This window comes from Canis lupus, chromosome 30, assembly GCF_003254725.2.
Source record: "Canis lupus dingo isolate Sandy chromosome 30, ASM325472v2, whole genome shotgun sequence".
Classification (NCBI taxonomy): Eukaryota; Metazoa; Chordata; class Mammalia; order Carnivora; family Canidae; genus Canis; species Canis lupus.
In genome coordinates this window covers 23,827,713-23,843,978 of record NC_064272.1, presented here as the reverse complement: position 1 = coordinate 23,843,978, position 16,266 = coordinate 23,827,713, and the positions used below count along the sequence as shown (strand labels likewise).

The 16,266-nt window shown below is 34.8% G+C and overlaps 1 protein-coding gene across 1 annotated transcript in view; it reads left to right on the top strand.

The window, feature by feature from the left end:
* Positions 1–16,266, top strand: part of ADAM10 (ADAM metallopeptidase domain 10) — a 126,904-nt gene that overhangs the window by 93,858 nt on the left and 16,780 nt on the right. The window contains exons 9-13 of the mRNA XM_025472659.3: positions 3,808–3,971; positions 9,558–9,741; positions 14,086–14,236; positions 15,041–15,224; positions 16,137–16,245. Of these exons, the coding sequence (XP_025328444.1) occupies positions 3,808–3,971; positions 9,558–9,741; positions 14,086–14,236; positions 15,041–15,224; positions 16,137–16,245 (792 nt within the window). The remainder of the gene's footprint in view (positions 1–3,807; positions 3,972–9,557; positions 9,742–14,085; positions 14,237–15,040; positions 15,225–16,136; positions 16,246–16,266) is intronic.

Sequence of the window (16,266 nt, the reverse complement as noted above, 5' to 3'; positions counted from 1 at the left end):
TATTAAGGTACATTTTGTTCATATATTATCCTTCTTAATGTTATCCTAATGAACATAGTCTCATTTGGGGCAGGCTACCAAGTAAGGCTAGCTCTGGAATTCATCTCCATAGTTAATCCTAAACAATTCAATATTCCTCTGACCATTTGTGAAGAACATTTTTGAGACATTTTATTTGTTAGCAATAGTCTTTTCTGTTTTTCTTAGTTTAGAAATTTTAGTTTGATTTTACATATTAGGATTTAAACAGAACTCAATACAGGGTTCTCAAGGTAACCCACAGCCTGTCAGATTCTTAACATGTCGTTTAAAAGTCTAATTCTAAGGCTGGGATAATCACATCATTAGAATATTACAACAGGGCATTTAATATTGGCGTTTTATGTAGGTCTGGATTGTTCTGTGCAGGATGTTTGACATCTCTGGTCCCTCTCTATTACTTGTGAGTAATATTCTTCAGACATGAAAGACAAAGAAATGCCCTAGGACATTTCCTAATAACTTGTCAGGGAGTGTTACTATTGTCTGTTCAAAATTACTGCTTAGATTAATATTGCATGATAAGGTTTAGGGGTTTAGGCCTGCTCACATCAAAACTGTATTTGTGGACTCTGTCACAGTATTACCTTGTAGTTTTTCTAATTTGGGGGATGGGGTAGGGGTATGTTTTAAAGTGGAGGAGTGATATTCTGTGACTTTAGCTCTCAGGATGTACTGTAGTTAAAAAAATGCTTTTACTTAAGTCATTATACTTTTTTGTCGGTTATTGAGCCATCCATCCATCAATAATAGCTTTTAATTCAGATTAATAAATTTTTACCCTTCTCATTATTCACAGTTTGTTTTGCAATGATGACTATATGCAGTAAAATTTTAAATGGTATAACATAAAGCAATTACTGAACTGAAGCTATGGTTTAGCTATAGATATATGTCATATCACTGATAGATTTTCTGGCACATCAGAACTACTTGCAGTGTTTTGTAAAAATAAGCTGTAACTGAGCACTGGGTAATGTATGGAATTGTTGAATCACTTTATTGTACACCTGAAACTAATATAACACTGTATGTTAACTGTATTGGAATTAAAACAAAAAACAGTGCACTACTGCCAAAAAAAATATTAAATCATAACTTCTAAAATTAAATATAGTATTTTATGTCTTCTGTATAATTGGTTATTTTAACATATGTTATTAGTTTGTAACAAATATTAGAGTTTTCTTTAAGTGATAGTTAAAACCAAAAGCATTTTTTACTAACATGTTAAATAAGATGTGAATTATAAGGAGTATATTTCAGTAGAGTACATACAGATTTATGTCTGATTTTCCTTTAAGCTAGATAGACCTTAAAAATACAGAAAAATATATAATCAAAGTTTTTAATACATGCTATTTATTTTTTCTTTTTTTAACTGATAAAGATTTACAGTGTGGAGCCTTCTATGCTTAACTCAAGTTTCACAGTACTGCATTGGACCAATTTGCATATGACAAATCTTCACTAAGGCAGGATATTGATTTATTATTTGTTTAAAACTATAATATGTAGACCATAATTATTACATTCAGAATGCTTATTCATATCTTTTCTAGTTTCTAGAAATAGTGATACAGTTCTTAGGACTCCTCTCCAAAAGTAGAAGTAGCATAAGAAAATATATTAATTATTCATGAATCATTTGCTGTTTTTTTTCCTGTTCCGTTTTCTTTTAGAAAAGGTAGTAACTTCTGAATATAATAAAGGTTCTCCATCTTTTTCTGGTTAAAATCTGCATATGGCTCAGTTTTTCAGTTTACTGCAGAGCTTGTTATTTTAGCTTCCAAATTCATAATGGTAATTCAAATTTCTGTTAAATTTACTTTAACAGGGCAGCAATTGTAGTGTCATGCCATTCTTGCAAATCTGTTTTGAAATTGCCTTCTATTATATGCTTTATCTGGGATTATAAACATTGGATTTTTTTAATGGTTTAATAATTTGGTTGTAACTTTGCATTATAGAAAGCTAACTTGAAATAATTTGATCATTTATTAGACTGTCCTAACATTTGAGTGTATTTTATTTTTTTATTCTTTTATATTTTAAGATTTTATTTACTTATTCATGAGAGGCACAGAGAGAGGCCGAGAGAGAGAGGTAGAGACAGGAGAAGCAGGCTTCATGCAAGGAGCCCCATATGGGACTCGATCCCTGGACTCTCGGATCACACCCTGAGCCGAAGGCAAACGCTCAACCGCTGAGCCACCCAGGTGTCCCTTGATTGTATTTTAATAAAAAAATAAGAGAGAAACCTTTTATATGTGAATGTAAACTAAAGAATTCTCACTAAAAGTCTTTAACAGAGTTATTAAAAGAACTATGTTCTTCTCAATACAGTGTACGTATAGACATAGATTGGCCAGCCAGTTTCTGATTTTCCCAGTGTTCTTTTTGAATTCCTTATATTAACTGCCTTTAGATGTATTAGTATTTTCATTTTGGTATTGGGCTTTAAAGTTCCTATTATTGAACAGGTGAACTACAAAGTGATTTAATAAGGTGTTTTTTTTTTTTTAATTTGAAGGTATTCTCAAGACACATTGGAAAATTGTAATTCAGTCTTTTGAACTTATTTTGAAAAAGATTACAAACCTACTGAAAAGTTGCAGGAATAGTACAGTGAAATCCTGATAGATTAATCAGTCAACATTTTTCCACATTTGCTTTCTTCCCCTTCTATCCCACCCTCTATCCTTCGTTCTCTCTCACTCCTCTTTTTTTGTCCAGTGGACATACTTCTTTTCTTTTCCTCCCAGCTTTATTGAGGTATAACTGACAAATAAAATTGTGAGAAATTTCAAGTATACAACATAATGATTTGAAGTTCACCTACATTGTGAAAGGATTCCCCCACTAACACATACATCACCTTACATATTTATTTGTTTTTGGTGAGATTTTTTTTCAGTTCTACTCTCTTTGCAAATTTCATTTGTATAATACAATGTTACTAACTATAGTCATTATGTTATACATTAGATACTTAGACCTTACTCATTTTATAACTGGAAATTCATACCCTTTTACAAATCTTACCCTATCCCTCCCACTTTCTCATCAGCCCCTGGAAACTGTAATTCTTTTCTTTAAAAAAAAAAAAAAATTGTATATTGCCTGTCAAGATAGTGAATCACATACTCCTGAGCATTACTACTATTATTTGTACAAGTGACTTCCTCAGAATCTACTCAAGAATATTTTGTTCCACTTTCATTTAAATTAAGCTGGCTTTTTTGTTTGTTTGTTTAAAGATTTTATTTATTCATGAAAGACACAGAGACATAGGTAGAGGGAGAGGCTGGCTCTGTGCAAGGAGCCCGATGTGGGACTCGAACCAGGATCCTGGGATCACGCCCTGAACCGAAGGCAGATGCTCAACTACTGAGCCACCCAGGTGTCCCTAAGTTGTTTTTTTTTTTAAATGAGAAGGTATAGGTTTTGACAGTATAAATATGGATGTATTCAAATTTAGCAGAAACTTAAATATTTGTATTGATAAATTAATGAGAGAAAAAATTGGGAAATATTTCAATCATGAAGAACATTTTCTGAAGAGCCTTATATTAAGTCCTGGGAGTTTCTTTATGTGTACCATTAAAACTTCTATTTGAAATGTCTTCCTAACCTTGGACTAAAGAAACTTTTGAGTATTTGATATATGTAGGATATATAAAATATTTTAATTTAATATAGCATATATTAGAAAATTATTTTGGGAGTAAATAGATGCTAATTTAGCCATCTTTTATTTTGAATTAGGAAGCTCTGGAGGAATATGTGAAAAAAGTAAGCTATATTCAGATGGTAAGAAGAAGTCCTTAAACACTGGAATTATTACTGTTCAGAATTATGGATCTCATGTACCTCCCAAAGTCTCTCACATTACTTTTGCTCATGAAGTTGGACATAACTTTGGATCTCCAGTAAGTATTGCCTAATTATTAGATTTTTAAAAGTTATTAACTTTTATATTGAGTGATTTGTTTGTTTACATTGAAAACAAATACATATGGATGCTTGTTTTTTTTTTTTTTTCATTGAAATGTAGTTGACTGGCTAGTTTTTTTTTATATTAGAACACAGTAATGTACTTGACACTACTGAAAAGGAGGAAGATAGAATATTTGTGAGTTAAATGAAAAGAGTAAGCACAACAGTGCAGGATTCTATGAAGGCAAGGAATTTTGTCTGTTTAATCCCTTCTCTGCCTGCTAGTCCTAGAACAGTGCCTAGTACATGAGTCATTCAAATATCTGTTGAATGAGGATCACTTTTCATTGTCATTTTGCACAAATGTGAGCTGGGCCAGGGCAGGGGTGGGGGGAAGCAGAGGGAGCTGGAGAGAGAATCTTAAGCAGGCTCCACCCCCAGCATGAAGCCCCTGGTGGGGCTCTGTCTCAGGTCCCTGATGCTGTATTAGAAGGGAATTTACTCATCTTCACATACTTCAGTATACATCCCTAAAAAACTAGACCTTTTCTTAAATAACTATAAATGTGATTATGATACTTGACAAAATTAACAATTCTTTGGTGTCATTTAATACTTGGTCCATCATATTTTCAAGTGACCTAAGGATTAATGCACACAGAAATAGAAACTACTGAAGGATAGACTCTGTGATTCTGGTAGGGCTTATTAAAAAACAAACTTGGGAAAATATTTGACAACTATACGTAATTCGTTTTACCTGTACCATATCACTTGTAAAAAATGGAAATTTTTGTGAGTTTAGAAAAAGATTATATAGTTGGAGCTTAAAATCCTCAAATGTATTTCTCTGATTTTCTCCCAGTTTTTAAAATGGAAGTGCCATCTCACTAATTTGCATCTTCTTATAAGTCCCTATCAGAAATTGCTAGATAATTTTTTTTAAGATTTTATTTATTTGAGAGAGAGAGCGCACAAGCAGCAGGGAGGGGCAGAGGGAGAGGGAGCAGCTGAGGAGGGAGCCTGATTTGGAACTCTGTGCTAGGACCCTGGGATCATGACCTGAGCTGAAGGCAGATGCTTAACCAACTGAGCCACCTAGGCACTCAGAAATGGATAGATTATTATCAGTACTCTTGGATAAACCGTTCATTCATTTATTTATTTTTAAAGATTTTATCTAATTATTAACAAGAGGCACAGAGAGAAAGAGAGAGATATTGAGAGAGGCGCAGAGATACAGCTAGAGGGAGAAGCAGTCTCCCTGCAAGGAGCCCAATGCGGGACTTGATCCCAGATCCTGGGATCATGCCTTGAGCCAAAGGCAGATGCTCAACCGCTGTGCCACCCAGGCATCTCTTGGATAAACTATTTAAATAGTTTAATCTCTCTACCTCTTGAGTACTTTTGTGATCTTTTCATTTGTTTTGTACTTGAGCTTGATGTATTTTTTTTCTCACTAGAGGTTTAATATATACTTTGCAACAAATATATATTATGTGATCAGTTCCTTTTTTTTTTTTTTTAACTTGAGTGTGTGAGCCTGAGTAACAGGAGGGGGGGGAAGCAGACTCCCCACTGAGTGGGAAGACTGGCGCTGTCTGGGCCTGGCGCTGTCTGGGCTTGATCCCAGGATCCCAGGATCCCAGGATCATGACCTGAGCTGAAGACAGACACTTAACCTACTAAGCCACCCAGGCACCCACGTGGTGTGATCTGTTCTTTAAAAGAGTAACTGAAATTGTAGAGATGAGCAGAGAACTATTACTTATGGTCAGTTTGGTTTTTTTCCAACGGCAAGTGAATGTTTTTTCTCTCCAGTCCCCTTGATTCCAACACTTATTAGGGGAGTTGTAGTACCCTTCAGTTACTTCTCTATCCTTTAGGCTAGGGCCTCCCAAATTTTAATGTGCATACAAATTGCCAAGGATCTTAAAATACAGATTCCATTGAGGGGATGGCAAGTTCCTGCATTTATTATTTTAAGTAGGCTGCAGTGTGGGGCTTGAACTCTCAACCCTGAGATTAAGACCTGAGCTGAGATCAAGAGTTGGATGCTTAACTGACTGAGCCACCCAGGTGCCCCAGTTTCTGCATTTCTAAAACACTCCTAGGTGGTGCTGTAGCTGCCCCTGGTCTGCAGACCACCCTTAGAGTAGGGAATCTAATCTGTTCTCTCTTCATTTCCTGTCTAATCTCTTCCCTACCCAGTTGCTAGAAATATTTTTTAATATATATTTATATAAAGATTTATTTATTTATTAATGATCGACAGAGAGAGAGAGAGAGAGAGAGAGAGAGGCAGAGACACAGGAGGAGGGAGAAGCAGGCTCCATGCCGGGAGCCCGACATGGGACTCGATCCCGGGACTCCAGGATCGTGCCCTAGGCCAAAGGCAGGCTCTAAACTGCTGAGCCACCCAGGGATCCCCTTTTTTAATATATTAATTTTGTATTACAGCTTTTTGTTTAATGGACAAGTTGGTTCACATTCTTTGCCTACCCTGCTTCTTTTCCTCATACTGACTACTTTTAATGACTGTACTATGCTCAATCATACCTCATTCTTCTATGCATATTATTTACACTACCATATATCCATAGTAGTGCTTAGTAAGTATTTATAAATAATTTAATAGTAATAGCAGCCAGAACTATAAATTCCTGAGCCTGTCTCCCTTGACATCGTTATCTGAAATCTGTCTTTATCTCTCCTGTTGTATATCTGTACTGTGTCAGGGTTACTTTCTCTCTGAGTGGTTCACACTATCTCTTATATTTTATTTTTCCTCCCTCAAATTTTTATTGCACTTCTGTTGTAAGCTTTGTCTTGGGAAGTTGTAATCATAAATGAGACAAGTTTCTATCTCTCAGCATGAAAGTTACAATGTTTGCTCTTACCAAATTAATCTTTGCCTAGGTTATAGTTCTGATTGTTTTGATCATGTCACTTCAGTTTACAATCTTGCTTCCTGTACCTGCTGATAATCGCTGATATAGTTTCCTTATCTTAGCATTTAGAGTTTTCCATCATTTGGGTTCAAGTATATTTCCAGTGTTAACGGCCCTCTTCTGTCAAATTAAGTAATTTATAGTCCTTTAAAATTCTTTCTGCCAGGAAGCCGATTCCTTCCCATCTCTGCCTACTGAAATCTTGATCCATCTTGTTATATAATGTAAATTGTTAGAGTACTTTTGTCAGTCATTTGTCACTATGTATAAAGACTCTTAAAGTATTTGACCTTTTAACTCAGAAACTCTACCTCTGGGAATCCAACTAAGAAAAATGCAGAATCTGTCAAAGATTTATTTGTATTAAAAATGTATCCATTGCAGGTTTATTTATTAATAACAAAAAGTTTTAAGCAGCGCAAATGGCCTCACTGTAGGAAAGTATCCTGGAATGCTCTGCAGTCATTTAAAAATCAGTGCTTGCCTTATACTGTTAAGCTGAAAGAAACCATGTATATAACTGTATAAGTGGTATAGTTCAAATTTCATATTAAAATATGATATGACTAGGTACAAGTCAAGAAGTAGACCAAAATATTAATAGTAATTATTCATGTCCATTACAATATCCTCTGGGCTAATAAAGTAGTAACTGATTAGTGATACCTGTTTGTTTATGTATGTATATAATCAAGCAAGCAGACCAGCTCTTTGCCTCATGACCCTGAGGTCAAAAGTTGCATATTCACCAACTGAGCTGGCCAGGCACCCTCATTAGTGATACCTGTAATGGATTTATCGGGCAGAGAGCCAGTGATATCAAAATATGCGTTCTCTTTTAAATAGAATATAGGCTTTTGAGGGCTAGAGATAGTACTTAAATTCATATTTATATTTTTAGTTCCTTGTATAATATTGGACACAATATTTTTTGAATTAAAAATACTCTGTGGGGCAGCCCGGGTGGTTCAGCGGTTTAGCGTTGCCTTCAGCCCAGGTCGTGATCCTGGAGTCCCAGAATTGTGTCCCACATCTGGCTCCCTGCAGGGAGCCTGCTTCTCCCTCTGCCTGTGTCTCTACCACTCTCTCTCTCTCTCTCTCTCTCTCTCTCTCTCTCTCTCTGTGTCTCTCATGAATAAATAAATAAAATCTTTAAAAAATAAAAATATTCTGTGATAATATCAAGAGGTATACAGTATTGGGATGTTTTGTTTCTTTTTCTAAAGTTCTAATGCTGAGAATAACTCTAGTGTCCTATGTTATCATAAACCAAATTGAATTCTGTAGAATGAAAACATAAAGCAAGGCAATATTGGAGAATAGTAAAGAGTTGTTAAATGCTAAATCTAGGTTCAGGAGAACAGCAAGAGGTACCAGAAGAATAAATGTGATTGTAGAGGTCCTATTTTTAATAGTTGCTTCAGGGAGCGCCTGGTTGGTTCAGTTGGAAGAGTATGAAACTCTTCATGAGTTCTAACCCCATGTTGGGTGTAGAGATTACTTTAAAAAAAAAAAGAATAGAATCTTAAAAAAAAAATAGTTGCTTCTAATTTGAAGGATTTTGATGGGCTCTGAGAAGAAACATGATACCATACCCTCAGGCATTCTTTCTTTCTGGAGGGTAGAATTATTACATATTCAAATCACAGTTTAATTAAATAGGATTGCTACTCTAGGACCCAAGTATTTTCCCCTTTCTGACATTGTTCTGAATTGTTGTTTGAGGAGCATTGTGAAGTTGGTTGGTTGTTTTCTTAAATGCGTATCTCCTGGGGAGGAGGGAAGGCAAGGTTGCTTCTGTGGTCTGGTAGTAGTCTGTTAGTTGATCACAGGGCTGGTCATGGAAGTATATTGACTTTGTTGTGGGATCCAGTCCCTTGTTGGGCTCTGTGCTTAGTGTGGAGTCGGCTTTAGGTTCCCTCCTTCCCTCCCTCCTTCTTCCTTCCCCCAACTCCCCTCTCCCTTTTTTTTTAAGGATTTTATTTATTTATTCACGACAGACACACACACACAGAGGCAGAGACACAGGCAGAGGGAGAAGCAGGCTCCATGCAGGGAGCCCAATGTGGGACCCGATCACACCCTAGGCTGAAGGCGACGCTAAACCGCTGGGCCACCAGAGCTGCCCTCTCTCTCTCTCCTTTATTAATACATATATACATACATAATCAATCTTCCAAAAAATACCTTTTACTTATCTTTCTTATGCACAAGTTAATAAGTCAGCTCTCTTAGATGACTATCTTGTATGTACTTAGCCTTGTGCCATTCTCTTTTGTTTCCTGTCTTTCCCCTCTTGTCTTCTCTGAACTAGTCATAGTAATGGTGTCCCTGGAGAGCTTATTTTTGATGGACTTTATGGTGGTTTGTCCTCCATTCTACTCCCTATTTACAGAGCTGTTAATTGTTGTGGCTAGACCTTCACTCATTTTTCCTTCCCTGCTAAGACAGTGACCCCTAAAGAGCGGCAAATTGTTTTCCTTCTCACAGTCTAAAGCAATTGTAGGATCTTTTTAGAGGAGTCTACAAGCTTCTGTTGTTCTTTTTGTGAGAAAATTACATTTAATCAGATGACCTGAAAATCTTATTTTACTTCCTGTTTATGAAACTCTATATTCTGTTTGGCAGCATGATTCTGGAACAGAGTGCACTCCAGGAGAATCTAAGAATTTAGGACAAAAAGAAAATGGCAATTACATCATGTATGCAAGAGCAACATCCGGGGACAAACTTAACAACAATAAATTCTCACTCTGTAGTATTAGAAATATAAGCCAAGTTCTTGAGAAGAAGAGAAACAACTGTTTTGTTGGTACGTATGTTTTCCCAACATATATTTTCAAACATTCAGAAAACTTGACACACTCATGCACCTACCACCTATATTTCATAACTATTAAAAGTTTGCTGTATTTACTTTATCAGTTATTTATAATTTATCCATCCCTCAATCCCTTTTTTTGTTGTTGTTGTTGCAATTTAAAGTGGATTGTAGACATCAGTATGCTTCACCCTTAAACACTTCAGCCTATATAATTAACTAAAGTCCAATATTGTTTTTGGTTCTTTTGTTTTTTTTTTTTAACATAAGTAAAATGTTGCACAGTAAGTCAGTCTACCAATGAACTTTGACAAATGCATTTACCTGTGTATCCTATGCACCTTTCAAGATACAGAATATTTCTGACACCCCAGAAAGTTGTTTCATTTCCCTTCCCAGTCAATTTCTGCCCCCAACAGATACTCAGAGGCAATTCTGAGAATTGCCATTATTCTGATATATTTCACTGTAGAGCAGTTTTGCTTGTTTTACTTCATATAAGTATTTATTTCATATGGTTTATATCTTTTGTGGAAGGCTGCTTTCACTCAGCGTGTTTTGAGATTCATCATTAATGTTCTATTTTATTGCTGAGTAGTGAATATTGCATTGTATGAATATATCACACTTTGCTCATCCACTCTCCTATTGATGAACACCTGGGCTCTTCAGGTTAGGGCTAATATGAATAAAGCTGCTGTGAAATTGTTTTTTGCCTTATGGTAAAGAAAAAGATACAAAATATGTATAATAGAAATAAAAATAAATAAAAATATACAAAATTTGTATCTAAACTAACTTTAAGTTACAATTCAGTGGCATTAAGTACATTCACAGTGATAAATACAGTCATTACCACCACCCATTTCCAAACTTTTTCATCTCTCCAGATAGAAGTTCTGTAATCATTAGGCAGTAACTCCTGTTACCCTCTCTTCCTACTTGGTAACCTCTAATCTATTTTTTCTTATGAATTTGCCTGTTCTAGGTATCTCATAGAGATGGGATCATATAATATTTGGCCTTCTGTGTGTGGCTTATTTCACTTAGCGTAAAACTTGCAAGAATCATTCAAATTGTAGCAGGTATCAGAATGCCATTCTTATTATGGCTGAATAATATTCCATTGTATGGATACTACCCCATTTTGTTTATCTGTTCATCTATTATGTGTCTCTTGTGGCATTTAATATGTTCTAAATATTCTACCCTGTATTATGTTTGTTTGGATCTCTGTCCTGTTTCACCAAAATAAGTTTGAGGGCAAAACACCTACCTCTCTCCTGGTATCCCCTCACCTGCCCTACTAAAGCATTCTTTATTTCTAAAATTTTGTCACTCTAAAATGTAGTCATAGAATATGTAACCTTTGAGTTCGCTTTTTTCATTCAGAATTCCCTGAAGATTCATTCAAATTGTTGCCTATATCGGGAGTTTGTTTTTATTGCTGAGTAGTATTCCATGGTGTGTATGTACCACAGTTTGTTTACAGTTGTAGCATAGGCTTCAAACTGAGAACTCAGTACATACAGCAGAACACATCTCAAACACATGAACCCAACACAAGGTGTATTTGAATCCAAACTATTCCAGAAAGACTAGCTTTATATTTAGAAAGTTTATGCACCTGTTAAAGGCTATCTGGGCCGTTTTCAGTTTCTGGCTATTATGAATAAATAAAGCAGCTGTAAACATTTGTATACAGCTTTTTTATGTGAACATAAGTTTTCATTTCTCTAGGATAAATGCCCTGGAATCCAGTTGATCATAAAGTAATTGTTTGCTCTTATTTATACAAAACTGTCAAAGTGTTTTCTGGGGTGGCTATATTATTTTAGATTCCTATCAGCAGTGTGTAAGTGCTCTCATTTCTCTGCATCCTTGCCAGCTTTTGGCATTTTTATTGTTTTTGTTTGATCTATTCTGATAGGTATATAGTAATATTTTGTGGTTGTGGTTGTAGTTTGTATTTTTCTGATGACTAAAGATGTTCATCTTTTCATGTGCTTATTTACCATCTGTATATTTTTGGTGAAATGTCCATGTTTCTTGGCTGTTTCTTACTGGATTTTGTTTTTTTCTGTTGAGTTTTGAAAATTCTTTATATAGTCTACATACTATTCATTTGTCAGATATTGATCTGCACATATTTTCTCCCAGTCTGTAGCTTGCTGTTTTATTCTCTTCACAGAACCTTTCTCAGGGTAAAAATTAAATTTTGACCAGGCCCAAATTTCAATTTTTACTCATATTGACTGGCTTTTTCCTTTAAGGCCTTCTATTTATTTCAAAAGGGCAGATTTAAATTATATTGATGCTATCATTTTTTCTTATTGTTATATCACTGTTTTCTAAAACATATTAATGTAGAAGTGCTATATAGATCTTAACTTGTAAACTGGGTTTTCACAACAAGGTTTCTGATTGAAGTTGTCTTTAAAAAAAAAAATGAACATATTGTTTTATAGGTATTATGGTAAGGAGATTTATTTCTTAAATTATAATGAGATGTATCAAATACATTTTTGCATTTAAACAGCACCTTTTCTACATGTTCTAGCTTATTTAAAGCAATATTTCTATATGAGATAAAAACCAGTGTGTAGTAAATATTGCCTCAGAGATTTTCTGACTTTATTCTAAAGTCTAGTAATAATCATTTCAGAATTCATAGGATGTATAATTTGGGAGAAAAATGATAAAGTCATTATTACTTACTGTATATGTCCATGTGCGTGCTTCTAGTTTTAGAGAACAGAAGAGGTGGTATAAAATGAAAGAGATGGCTAGAACTTGAGTTAGCTGTAAGATTTCCTTTAATATTTGATATGGTTAACGGTAAGAATGAACTTTCTAAATATAAAGCTAGTCTTTCTACAATAGGTTGCATTCACATGTGCCTTGTGTTGGGTTCATGTGTTTGAGATGTGTTCCCTTGTATTTATTCAGTTCTCAGCTTGAAGCCTGTGCTACAACTGTTTCCCACATTGATTTGACATAGCAGAAAGAGAAGAGCACCAGATTTTAGATCCCGGAAACCTGGGTTTGGTCTTCGATTTGCTCATACTGGGGCATATGGTTTCTGGCAAGTCACAGACTCTCTGGAAGTTGGTTTTCTTTTCCAGAAAGTGAAGACATTTGATTTTTGTCATTTTCCTGAAGATGCTAAAGTTCTGTGATTTTTCCTGATCTTATAAAGAGTAGCATTCCTCTTCTGATTTAAAACCCCATTGACAAAATTCAAGAACTTCAAGAGAGAGCATAAAAGTTTCTCTAAAATTATTCACTGTGCTTAAACCAGACTATCTAATCTTAATGAATCAAGATTTGACCCAATACTGTTAGCCTCCTTGGGAATACAAAGATATAAATAATATGTAGTTCCTTTAAGGAACTTGGATTTAGCTGAGGAGCAAATTAATGTACATTAAAAAAAATTATTTACTGACTAGGATACAGTCAGCCAAAGACAATGTGGGAAATTCTGTTGACAAAATGACCCAATTTCTGTAACAAATAAATAGTGTAAAAATAGGTGGGGGTGGGAGGATGTTACATATTAAAAGAACTTAAGACATATCAACTAAAAGCAAACCATGGGTTGAGGATCCTTGTGCGAAACTTGGTTCAAATAAACCAGTTGTAAAAAGACAGTTGAGGAAATTGAACATGGATTGGCTTTTAGATGCTATTAGGCATATTGTTAATTTTGTTAGATTTAATAATGCTATTATGGTTAGATTTAAAAAAGAAAAAACTTGTATCTCTTAGATTCATCCTGGAGTATTTACAAGAACAAATGAATAGGTTAAGTGGAATTGTTTATAGCATATTGTTGATAGTTGTTAAAGCTAAGTGATTGGTCCATGGGAGTTCAATTATACTTACTCTTTTACTACTTCTGTGTATGTTTGAAATTTTTGAAATTTTCTGTTAACACAAAAGATTTATTTTTTTTTCTGGCTGATGAAACACTGCCTTGATTCATATTTATGTAATGTAAATAAAATTCAATGTGGCATGGCCTAAATAGAATGTTACCACTTCCAGAAGGGACTTTAGAGGGGACTATAATGGCAAAACTCTTTACAGATTATGAAACTGAGGCCCCCAAAAAGGCAAGTAACTTGCCCAAGGCCACATTGCTAGTTAATGGCTGAACCACTGTTAGAATTGAATTTAGGTCTTCTAATTTTGAGATTCCTAGTTTGTTCTCCTTATTGTATTCATCAAATTATCCTTTCTCCCTTTGTTATGAGGCTCTAAAGTTTGTGGATTTTAAGTCAAATTAATGTGTGCAAACAGTGCTTACTTTGTTTTATTGATTTTCCTCAGAATCTGGCCAACCTATTTGTGGAAATGGGATGGTAGAGCAAGGTGAAGAATGTGATTGTGGCTATAGTGACCAGTGTAAAGATGAGTGCTGCTATGATGCAAACCAACCAGAGGGGAAAAAATGCAAGCTGAAGCCTGGGAAGCAGTGCAGGTACGCTGCCCATTCCAGTAGTGCTCATGCTGCCACTGGTCACCCGAAGACAGTTATGACCAATTTAAAACTGACATTAAGAGATGCATATGGTTTTGAAACTTCGTCTTTATTTGCTATTGTCTTGTTTATTTTTCTGGCATAGCATTGATGAATTTATTATGGTTGGCAGATTGAGCTACTTGTAATTGTAGGTGTTAAAAGAAAAAAACAGGCAAAGATGCTCAATAAAATATACACTATTTAGTTCCTAACGTAAAAATGTGATTGTCATCCATATATTTAGGATCTTAAATTTAAATATTTAGGTAATACTGATTTCATAGACTCTTATAACTTAGTGTCATATAATTATTTCACTTATCAAAATTACTTTAGTAATGGTAGATAATAAACAATAGAATATTGTTTGTGCAGTACTTTTTAAATGGTCTATGTATCCTAGTTTGATTTTAGCACATTTATAAATGTGAAAAAAACTGATGAATTGACTAATGTATGATATAACTATGAAACACACTGATAATTCACCTCATATTAAATCCATTTTCTATTACAGCCTTTCACTCAAGTAGAATAAGAATAATGAATATAGTATGCCTTGATTATAAAAACAAGACGGTCACTTTTTTCCATTTATGGAATATGAAATTTAGTAGCCTCTTAGTCCAGAATTTGAAGTTTTATACTAGTTTTATACTCATCTTTAAAAGATGAGATTTATGATTTAAAAATCAGGACCATATCTATGTATATAGGAAATATGCTAGTGATTTTCTTTAATTGCTTTAATGTTTATTCTAGCCCAAGTCAAGGTCCCTGTTGTACAGCACAGTGTGCATTCAAATCAAAAACTGAGAAGTGTCGGGATGATTCAGACTGTGCAAAAGAAGGAATATGTAATGGCATCACAGCTCTCTGCCCAGCCTCTGATCCTAAACCAAACTTTACAGACTGTAATCGGCATACACAAGTATGCATTAATGGGGTAAGCATTTGATTTATATGCTTTTTATTTAGTTTTATAAAACCTACTTGTTCAGAATAATTGTTACCTAAAGCTGCAAAGTTACAGTAATTGATCCTGGTTCCTGTTTCAATAATATCCCTGTTTGTTTCCCCATAAAGCCATGAATGTATCATGTGGCATAAGTGCCTGGTGGCATTTAAGTTACTGACTTAACTTTCATCTTTCCACTGCATGTGTTTTTGTTTCTTTTTTAAAGTTTTTATTTATTTATTCATGAGAGACAGGGAGAGAAGCAGAGACAAAAGCAGAGGGAGAAGCAGGCTCCATGCAGGGAGCCTGATGTGGGACTTGATCCCGGGACTCCAGGATCACACCCTAGGCTGAAGGCAGGTGCTAAACTGCTGAGCCAGCCAGGGATCCCCTCCACTGCATGTGTTTGATAGTCTCTAGAGAAAAATAATTATACAGCTAAGCATATGACTTTGTACTGCTTTTGAGTTTTATAAATTAGTATTTTAACAGCCTACATGAAAGAACTTTTCTGGTCATTTTATCTGAATGTGAAGCCTTTAAAGCTTTCTTGGCTAAATATTTGCTTTCCTTTACATGAGGGAGATTTCATTTTTCTCCTCTCATAAAGGAGTCATAATAACCAGTGTAAAATTGATGCACATCTAATCTTTCTGGGTTTTTTTTTTTTGTTTAGATTTTTTTTAAATTGACGTTTCTTTAAAGATTTGCTACCTTATTTACACTTAACTCTTTTTCAGGTTTGTTTATATGATCCATTTCTGAAACTAATCTATGCTTTTTTTTTTCCATTTGTATTTCTACCTAATTGTTCAGCATCAAAGGTGTATATCTGTTACTCTGAGCAATACGTTTGACTGTATAGGGATTAAATAACTGTTTTTTTTATTTTCCTTTCAGCAATGTGCAGGTTCTATCTGTGAGAAATATGGCTTGGAGGAGTGTACTTGTGCCAGTTCAGATGGCAAAGATGATAAGGAATTATGCCATGTCTGCTGTATGAAGAAGAGTAAGGCTTTTAAAATACAAA